This window comes from Brassica oleracea, chromosome C3 (genome assembly GCF_000695525.1).
Source record: "Brassica oleracea var. oleracea cultivar TO1000 chromosome C3, BOL, whole genome shotgun sequence".
Lineage (NCBI taxonomy): Eukaryota > Viridiplantae > Streptophyta > Magnoliopsida > Brassicales > Brassicaceae > Brassica > Brassica oleracea.
The window spans coordinates 51586733-51597920 of NC_027750.1; the positions used below are offsets into that span (position 1 = coordinate 51586733).

Consider the following 11188-nt stretch of genomic DNA (forward strand, 5'->3'; position numbering starts at 1 on the left):
GTGTTGTAAATGAAGTGTTGGGGAAATACTTCTGTTATCATTACTGTCGACCAGAAGGTCCTTATATATACAAGGTATTAGACCGTCATAAGGTCATGTTTATCCTGTCAAGATAAGGATAAGGATAAACACTATGTTACAGATATACATGGAATATATACTAGATAAACACATAGTCTCTGGTTGTCTTTATCATGTCCCGGATTGGGCCTGCAGTACGGGCTGGTCCATGGTCGATCATCATTTGGTTTATGACAATTAGTTATTACTTCAGTGACATTGTGGCGTAAATAAATTGAAGTTTTAAGGGTTAATTTATAAGTGTATTTCTCTTTTAATAATATAGATTATCTTCATCTTCAAATCCAATAAAAATTGAATTTTTAAAATTCACACGTATCCTACCACAATATAACATGAAAAATTGAAAATGTATGATGCAAATTGATTAACAAAACTAACATGTAAAAATGACAAAGTCAACATAACAAAGAAGACTGATAATTTTCATAAAGCCATAAATTATAGATGTTTGATAATGTATACAGTAAATTGTAAAAACTTATAGTTATGATTAGCAATGTCGTCGTCTTCACATTTCTCAGTAGTAAGAAAATGACATAACCTTTCTTTTGGCTTTTAATAAACATAACAAACCAAAAATTCTCATTGAAAAAAACTCAAAACATTGAAAGTTTACCATAGTTAACTGAAAGAAAAAGAGTTATTCTTAGTTACTAATATGATTGTTTTATTTCATATTCGATATCTTTTAAAAAATGAAACAAAATATTGTCAAATTATATTATATTTTTAAAATTAAAAGATAAAAATAAATAAATAAAAAATAGTACTAATTACAAAAAAAAAACTTTTTTTATATGTGTTCATCAAAACACTAAACCCTAAATCATAATCCCTAAACCCTAAACCCTTGGGTAAATCCTAAACCCTTAGATAAATCCTAAACACTAAATCAAAAACACTCAAGGTTTAGGATTTAGGGTTTAGAGTTTTAGTGTTTAGTGTTTAGTGTTTTTTATTTAGAGTTTATGATTTATCCTGGGGTTTAGGGTTTATCCAAGGGTTTAGAGTTTAGGGATTAGGATTTAGGGTTTAGTGTTTTGATAAAAATATTTTTTTAATTCTTTTTTCTGTAACTATTATTTTTTTTCTTTTTCTTTTACTTTTTTATTTAAAAACATGATATAATTTGATAATATTTTGTTTCATTTTCTAAAAGATATCAAATTTTAAATAATAAAATCCTATTGGTCGGTGAATCTAGGGGTGAACCCAAAAATAACTCAAAGAAAAATATCAAAATTCTCACGTCCACTGTCTTCTTGTCTTCCTAGGAATAAGCCATTGAAAAAAAAACAAATATGTAAATACTCAATCTTTCTGTTGTTTGTCAAATAAAAGGAAAATATTATTATCTACCTTTAAAATACCTTATATAACAGTCTTATATACTTATTATTACCTCAATTGTTGTTTGACAATGCTATGATTTTCTATTCTGTTGCTCCATTTAAAAGCCCCCAGCAAAAAGTGAAAGTGATGAAGTACACCCGAAAGAAGCAAATTAGTTGTCTAGAATTATACAGAAAAAATAAAACAGTTATATAGATGCCACGATTTTCCTTTCGACGTGGAGGTAGTGATCTGAGAGAATTTAGGGTTTTTTTCAGTTTAAATCGTTAGATTTTCTTTTGTTGGTTATAGTTTTCATTTTTACTTTTGATTTTTACATTTGTGTTACTGCTCGAATTCTTCCATTATTTCGTTTGCCACAATTCGCCAGGCGACTTGTGTTTTAGTATATAAAAGATGACTATTTAGTTCTGAAGGGCACTGACTTGTGTTGTACTTGTAGTCTTGGACCTCTTTTTTGTTTTGTTGTTGCTATAGCTTTTTTTTTCCACACTTGTAATGAACATCGTTGTCTATGGGAGAAAATGGTCAATTCATAGATCAACATAGATTTATTTTAAATTTTATACACTAACTAATAAAAATATGATAAATCATACATTGACCTATTTTCCGTTAGTCAAACGTTTATAGAGGATGACATGTCTTTAACGGAAGCTTACGTTTCTGCCTAGCTGCCTATTACGATTTAAAATATTAATTATAAAAAAAAAATTGTAAATTACGTTGCTCAACCACTGCGACAAAGTAACTGATTGTTTATATTCTCTGTGGTTTGAAATATATCCCTAATAAATATTTAACTTTGATATTCTCCTTTCTACTTTTGCTTCTCTGTCGGAAAGTTATCATTTTTAATCTTTGGTGAGTTAAAGTTTCCTCACTTTTGAGGCCTTTGTTCCATTGATTGAGATGTTCTTGAGATTTTGGCTTAAAGATATCTTTAGTCAAGTGAGAGTTTGGATACTTGAATGCTTTCCATCTTTGGCTTTACTGACTTCATAGGACTCAATAACATCTTCTATGGTCTGTAACTCGTGTTTTTTTTTCAGATCTTAGTTAAGCTTCGTAAAGAATCAATGACAAAGATTATTAGGGATATATATCCCACATCGGGAATTCTAAGGGACATTAAATAATATATAAAGGGTTATGGTCAATCCACTAATTACCAATTGGTTTTAAGTTGGAAGCCCACAATAAACCCGAATCTAACATGGTATCAGAACCCAGATCCTAAATACCCTAAACTTCTAATTAAAAATTAAAATTAACCCTTCTGACCGGGTATAAAGGTCGTGATTAACCCTTCTAACCGGGTATAAAGGTTGTGTTAATCTCGCTCGACCGAGTATAAATGTCCTAAAGTTCCGAGATTTCTGGCCGATAAGAGCCATCATCTCGAGGAGGGGTATTAGGGATATATATCCCACATCGGGGATTCTAAGGGACATTAAGTAATATATAAAGGGTTATGGCCAATCCACTAATCACCAATTGGTTTTAAGTTGGAAGCCCATAATTAAACCTGAATCTAACAAAGATATTTACTGACACTGCACTCAGGCAGTTAACACAAATGTTCATGGCGATAATCTTCTTCCACACATCGGAATACATTCTCGCCAGAACCATTCACGGACCATCGAGAGTAACTCTAAGCTCACTCTTAATCACCAAACACTACGCTTTCGCAATGCTAGTCTCACTCTTCGAGTACCTAATCACGATCACTATGTTTCCGAACCTAAAACATCACTAGTGGATCAGCAACTTCGGTCTTACAATGATTCTTCTCGGCGAAATCCTTCAGAAAACCGCAATCATCACAGCTGGTAGATCGTTCATGCACCTTATAAAGGTCCGCCACGAGGAGCATCACAGGCTTGTGACGCAAGGAGTGTATCTAATCGTTCCTTTAAATATTTCCTAAAGATATATTTCAAACCATATGGAATATAAACAGGCAGTTATTTTGTAGCAGTGGTTGAGCAACTCAATATTCAATGATTGGTCACGGGTTCAAACCCCCACTTCAACTTAATTGACAAAACAAATTTTTAATAATTAATATTTTAAATCGTAATAGAAATTATTTGACTAACGGAAAAGAGGTCAATGTACGATTTAGCCTATTTTTATTAGTTCGTGTATGAAATTTAAAATAAATCTGTATTGATGTATGTTTTAGCACATGTCATCAGTGTATATACTGATCGGGACCGCATCCCTCTGTTGATATATGAATTAGCAGGTTTTCCGTGTCTATGGCTAGTCTCGAATTAAATTATACATGTGGCGACTAAAAGTCCTATCAATGATGTTTAGATAATGTGACCTTTGGCCTTTGGGTCAATATAATAAATACTCGAAATAATCTTAAGGTAGAAAATAGCAAGCGAAGAAATCTTTACTTCGAAATAATCTAATCATTAGGTTGACTAAGTAAAATATAAATGTACACATAATTACATAAACAATCCAAAGGTCTTGTTATATATTTATGGGTCTTATTCATTAGCCCTTTAGTGTGAAGTGTGAACTAATTTGGACCGTGTATTATGAACTGAACTAATTTGGACCGTGTATTATGAACTTATTTTTATGGTGACATAAACTTCATGTTATTCTTTTCTCCTTGTTTTTATTTATTACTATATATAGATATGAGCCCGTGTGTTGCACGTGTTTTGTTTAATATTTTAATTTAATAAAAAACATAAAAAGAATCAATCATTTTATTATAGTTTTAAGATTGTTTTTGCATATGTTGTGTGATATTTTTAAAAAAAATTAAACTCATTTTCACATATAAGTTCAACTAATATTTGTATTTTATGATTATGGTGTATAGGTGAATTGTTATCAATTTTGTAATCAAGGCTAGATCAAAGACACATACCTAGAAATTTGTACCGAACCCAACCCGAGGTAAAAATTAGAATGAAAACAAAATTTGGAAGCTAAATAAAGCCAATAGAATCAACGACAACATTATAACTTTCTTATGTACTAACTTAATGTTTTATTAAACATATCCAATGTTAAATAATTTTCCAAGTTTGTTATTTCTTAGTGATATATTTTCATAATAACATGTTAACTAAAATGAATTAGAAAAAAAATACTATATAGTAAAAACAAAAGAAAATTGTAATAAGATGATGCCGAAGCTTAACTTGTTTTTGACAAAACACATATAAAAATCATTTACGATGACAATAATAATAATTAAAAATTTTATGACCAACATAAAAATATATATCAAACATGTGTTTTATTTTAGTATGACCAAACACATATAAAGACCAATCTTCACAACATCCTTTTTTTTTTTATTTTTGCTAATTAAAGAGTTCTAGAATCAAACTTGTCATAATTGTTTTTATTAAACTACAATTCAATAAGTTATTAAAATTTTATTTTTGTTTGGAATTTTTTTTTAAAAAGAAAATATTTTATTTTATAAATCTCTATTTTATTTAAAACTAAAGAAATATACTATCAAATACTCTTTCACATTATTTTTGTTTAGGATTTTAGAAAAGGAAAACTACTTTTTTTGTAGCTGACTTTCATAAAAGGAAAATTACTATCATATGCTCTATTACAACATTCGTTTGTTTAGAATTTCATAAAAATTAAATTACTATCAAATAATTACTTTTAGTTACTATTAAATAAAAAAATTACATTTTGTATCACTACTATTTTTGCACTTCTTTTGTTAATTAAACAATTTTAGTATCATGTTTGTTCTCTTTGTCGGTTTTAATATACACAAGTACATGCAGTACATATATATGTTGTATATATGTCTCGACTTATACTTGTATCCATTGATAGTGTTTCTGCGAATTTTCTCGTATTCATGAATCTCCCATTTCTTTTCTCCAACAAAATGACATTATTCTTTTGAAAAAATCATCCACATGTATGTTCGTCCCGTGTCTATCGTGATTATATATATATATAATATACATAAACATGTCACGTGTATCCAAAAGAACCATATAATAACATAACTCATACATGAATAACAAAAGTTATAAAAACACAAACCACACCCCTCCCTCTGTTTGTATATCCAATGAAAGCCAAACCAAAGAAGAAATGTGAAACTACAAAATATATAAAAGTTAAAAAAAAAAAAAAAAAACTATCGAGTTCTCGGACCTCATGAGAAACTCAACCCAAATATACCCTCCCAGTCCCAATGAAAAGAAACATCAGCCCATGTAGTGGACCTTAGAATTACATATGGACAAAGATGATGAAATTCAGGACCATAGTATGAACATACACTAATAATTTACCTTAAGTGAACTTAAAAGTCGAACATAGTAACCCTTGAACCAATCCTGAGCCGCTTTTGTTTTCTTGAGCAACTTGAAGGAAGATGATGTAGATGGTGAGATGAAGAGGATCCGAGGGAGCTTTAGCCAAGATCAACACTGCCCCTGATTTTATCTCTCTGATCCAAGCTTCTTCTCTCATCTCAAAATAGAAAAAGAAAAAAAAAGTGATGAAGATGAAACCCTAACTAGTTATATAGATCCTACAACTTTTGCTTTATATCAAGGAGGTAAGGAAGGATCCAACGTCATTATTTGTGAGATCAAGAGACGCTCCATTGACGATGCATTATTCCATATGTTGTTGTAGTTTGAAGGGTTTAAAGATGATGATGACATGAACCCATTAATGTTCCCTGAGATCTGATCAAGCTTCCCTTCTTTGTTCATATCGTCAGTGTTACCTCCAACATGTGGAAGTGGTGCTAGGGTTCGGATATGTGACTGTCCCATCATCTCACCACCATTGTTAATGGTTTTGTGTGGATGCTGGAGAAGAGTAGAGGAAGATGAAGATACCGATGATCCAAATAGACCCGAGAGAAGAAATGGTTTGTTTGTTGTAGAGTTGTTGAGGAAGCTACCATTAATGGTGTGGTCGTGATTCAAATAATATGGAAGCCCTAATCCAAGAGCGCCAAGACCACTAAAACCAGATGAGATAAACTCACTCTCTAAACCACTTGATGAAGAAGTCTTTGAAGAATCACTGAAACGGCTAGGAACCATCATTGGAAGGTTATTACAACTGCTCACATGATCTGATAAACCGTAGAACAAAGGATGATGATTCACGGATGAGAATTGGGAGATCTGATGATGGGGGTTTTTAGGGGATGAAGAAGTCGTCGTCGAGGCCGTGGAGGCAACGGTTGTGGTTGCTGGTCGCTTCACACGTTTGTTCTTCCGGTAGCTACCGCCTACGGGAACGTTCCGGAGGGTCCCACCTTGTGTCCAATACCTCTTGCAAGCCTTACAAAAGTACCGTGGCTGAGAGAGGCTGTAGTTGTTGTAATAACAAAACTTTGTGTTTGATGAATCGCAACGAGGGCACTTAAGTTGCGGTGGCTGTTGTTGTTGCTGCTGATGAGACGGAGCCACGATCGTGTTCTTGCTCTGCATACTAGCCTGAGAAGAGAGGGAAAGAAGGGAAGCTTACATGGTGTGGTTTAACTAAAGGCAAAAGAACAGAGAGAGGACAAATGGATATTATTCGATCCAAGAGCTAAGAAACAAAATATAAATGAGTCATATTATTTAGAGAGATAAAATGCAAATGCAAAAGGGAAGAGAGAGAGAGAGTGAGAAACCAGTGGATTGGTATTGGGATAGCTGATGATAGGCATCTTGTTCTTCTGGTCACAGTTGCCAAACATATCTTTCTTGATTAAGCTCTTTTGATTTTGTTTTCTTTCTCTGTTTCTTCACTTCTTTAAAAGAGAATCCTTCTGAAGCCAGCAGTGTACAGACAAAGAGATGTTGGCTACTGAAGCTATTATTACTGTTTTAACTTTCATAGATTGAAGCACAAAGATTCTTGACAGATGTTTTAAGCTCCTTATTTTATATTTATTTGTAATATCGTTGTTTGTGCCACTATTCATTAACTTTATCTATATCAATATCACTAGGGTTTCCTGTACTTGTACTTACTCTATATATAATTAAGATTTGCTACAGAGATGTTCAAGATACATTTGTACTAAAAATGGTCCTTGCACTGGCTTATTATACTAAAATACATCATATAAATCAACATATTAAACACCAGTTCCGGTAGGAAAATAACATGATGAGTTTCCTTAAACGACTTTTGATGAAAAAGGTTTCATATTTTATAAATTCAAAAACATTAGTAAAAAATATAGGCGATTATTTTTTTTAGACATTTTTATATTGTTGATTTCAAAAATATTTTGTATCTAAATTAACTAGAAAAGTTACTTTCATCGTGTAAAATATATAAATACGAAGAGAAAGCTTTGTTGAGTAGCTCATGAATTTAGCAAAGAAAATTAGATGAGAAAACAGTTGCATATTAGATACATAAAGTATTCGATGGATCTAATATATACCCGATTCGACAACTAGGATCCAACCAGACAATCAAAGTTCCAACGTGGTGTACTGACGCAGGTAATATTAACTTACACTAAATTAAAGTGTATATACACCAAAAATTAAGAAGTAAAAGATAGAGACAATAAAGGAGAATGTAACAGGTGGATCTTTCAGAGGAATCAAGGAACATCACTCATCACGATAAGTGACACTCTTTTGCATATTGTGGAATTGGAGAGAATCCCTAGACCCACGCCACCCTATTAATCCCACTTCCAACCTTTTATTTTGATTTATATAAATTCCAACATATTTTATACGCATCTATCATACAAACTCACTATAGTTTATACGCGTCAATTTGGATATCTCTCCCTATAATAGTACTAGTTGCACCTTTTGAGATGTTAGTAATAATTCAAGAGATTGTAAAATATTTAGAGATAATACATTCAGCAATGCACAATACGATAAGAAGTAAACATATATAGTTCTTTAAAATCAAAATATCTAAGGTTTTAAACCAAATGATTATCGAATAGGAGTTTTTCCATATTATTTGACGTCACAAAATCAGACCGCGATTTTGGCAGCTACGATAGTCTTTGGCAATGTGACTATGTGAGCACGGGAATTCAAATCATCACATCACAAATGTCATGAATAGAAACTTTAGGAATTAAATAAGAAGTGGGGCTAGCGTAGAGTCACAAAGAAAAAACTGAGATAAGGTTTTCGAGAAATGAAAGCTCCAAGAGGAAAGGGACAAGAGAAAGCATAAGTGCATGTGATGTTCCATCTCACTCCCAAATTATCTTTGCTTTTTTCACTTTTTTCTAATAAAATAAAAAATTAAATCTTACGTGTATGTATCAAAACTAAATCATATCACATCTTACTTCATGTTTGCAATTTTTAAATTGCGTATAAATAATGCTTGATTGTTATTTTTATTTCAATCAATATATCTTCTTTGACATCAATCAATATTTCAGTCAATATAGCATGAGATATCCATGAGCCAACAATATTTGGAAAGATTAGCGCTAGATCAATGTTTTTTTTGGTGTAACAGTACTAGATCAATGTTTTTCGTGGGTTTAAATGATAACAGTGCAAAACGTAAGTTGGTAATGCACAAGCCGCACAAATGCAGAGGGGTGTGCGACGGACGACCAATTTGTTCTATATGAACAGAACACAAATTTAAATAGTGTCTACATAAATACAGATAGATGCATAATAGATTGTCGACTGGAGATCGGATTCTCAAGTGGCATCCTCAAGCTGTTTCATCTTGCTGGCTATGTAACTCGGCGGTCGAAACTAGAGACCACTTGTTTTTTGAATGTTCCTATTCTGCAGAGGTTTGGAGAGGAACCATAAAAGACTTAGCTGGTCCTGGCTGTCCGAATCAATGGATTCCTATGATTCAAAAGCTGGTGATGGGGCTGCAGGGGAGAACCTTGAGCTTTCTGTTCAGATACTGCTTCCAAGCAGTGGTCTATGCTATTTGGTCTGAGAGGAATGCTCGTCGAGCTGGGGAGTCTCCAAAGCCCGGTAATCTGATGATCCTCTATCTGGACAAGTTGGTTCGGAACATAATTTCATCTTTGAGAAGAGTAGTAGGGAGTAAGCATGAGAAAGCTATGGCAATCTGGTTTGGGAGGAGATGAACTTCGGTTTCTTTCAAATTCCACTCTAAAATCCAAAAATTTTTGTCCAACTTGTAGATAAAAAGAAATAGCAGTAGCTTGTACAAAGGTTTTTGAAGTGAATAAATTTAAAATTTTTTCAAAAAAAAAAACAGATAGATGTAAGTATTATTCAAATTTTAAAATGCTTTCTAACGCATCAATTTACTAGTTTTTCAATTATCTCTATAATATTATTTGAGAATTCAGTTTCCTATGTGTCACTCTCACGTTAACTCTCACGATGGTTGATTACACTAATACTCTTAATAAATTAATTTATATTTTAAATGCTATTATTTATTTTTTTATTTAGTTTCCTTTTAAAAAATTTCTGAAAATATACACATATAATAAAAAAGGAATTTTTTTATAAAGTTTAAAACAAAAAATTGAAAAACAAAAATATATGTATATATAATATGATTTAATAAAAAAGGGAAAGGTTACAAAATAGTAATATTACATTTTAAAAATATTTTTAAATAACATAAAATATAATTTTGAAATAATAAAATACTTTCTTTATATCTATATTTTCTTAGATGAAAATTATAAATTTCTATATAATGTGATTTCATTAAAAAAAATTTACACATATAATCTTGATATTAGAAAAAGAAATATTACTTCTTTTAAAACATAATTTTAAACAATAAAAAAAATTCAAAGTAGTAAAAATATTTTTATATATCTATATATTTTCTTAGATGATTACATAAAATAATTAATTAAAACATAATTTTAAACAATACAAAAAAATTCAAAGTAATAAAAATATTTTTATATATCTATAAATTTTCTTCGATGATTACATAAAATAATTAAGTAACATAAGCTGATATATGTTTAATTGTCTAAAAAAAATTTATAATTAGTAATATTGAAATGTTTTATTTATTTTTCATATATTTAGTTGCTATAATATATTTCAATTATAGCAAAAAAATATTGATAAATTATATTTTACTTATTGATATCTTGCATATTTACATGTTTTTAGCCTTCATATCTTGTACATTTTGATCATATAGATTAGGAATTAGGCATCTTTAGAGTCCATATTGCATTTGTTGTCCTTATTAGGTGTTGGAGTGTCCTATGGAGTGATTGGAGGTGTTTAGAAGCATTGTGGTTCAAGAAGAGATGAAAAATGAAGTTGGTTCGGTATTGGGCGATCATGACGCGGGTTAAACCAACACGGGTTCACCTACCCATGTCACCGAATCGAGATAAAGCGACGAAGAACTTCAGCGCGGGGAGCTGTATCCGCGCACATGAACTGAAGGCGCGACGACGAGCCAACGCGGGGTGAGCGACGCGGGGAGTTGCACCCGCGCGCATGAACCGAAGGCGCGACGGCGGGCTGACGCTGGGAAGCTAGCGTGGGTTATATTCATTGATTTCTACCCGAGTCGAGACTTATCCTTACTCGATTTTCAACAATTTTTAAGGGCTTTTTAGACTTTTTAATGGAAACCATTAGGTTTTCTAGGGATTGTATAAATACCCTTGTAATCCCAAAGTTGAAAATTATGTTTAATCTTGAATCATCCATGGTTTTGGGGTTATTCATGTCTATTAGTGAGTAGACTAATCTTGGATTCATGGGCTAGGGTGATTAAGGGTGATTAGAGAAGA

At 31.7% G+C, this 11188-nt stretch overlaps 1 protein-coding gene across 1 annotated transcript; it reads right to left on the reverse strand.

Moving 5' to 3' along the window:
• Positions 1 to 5434: 5434 nt before the first annotated feature.
• Positions 5435 to 7337, reverse strand: LOC106329357 (dof zinc finger protein DOF1.4-like). The gene is made up of 2 exons (XM_013768003.1): positions 7103 to 7337; positions 5435 to 6920 (listed from the first exon to the last, which is right to left on the reverse strand). The coding sequence occupies exons 1-2, from the start codon at positions 7166 to 7168 to the stop codon at positions 6015 to 6017; spliced, it is 972 nt and encodes a 323-aa protein (XP_013623457.1). The 5' UTR covers positions 7169 to 7337; the 3' UTR covers positions 5435 to 6014.
• Between the last annotated feature and the right edge of the window lie 3851 nt (positions 7338 to 11188).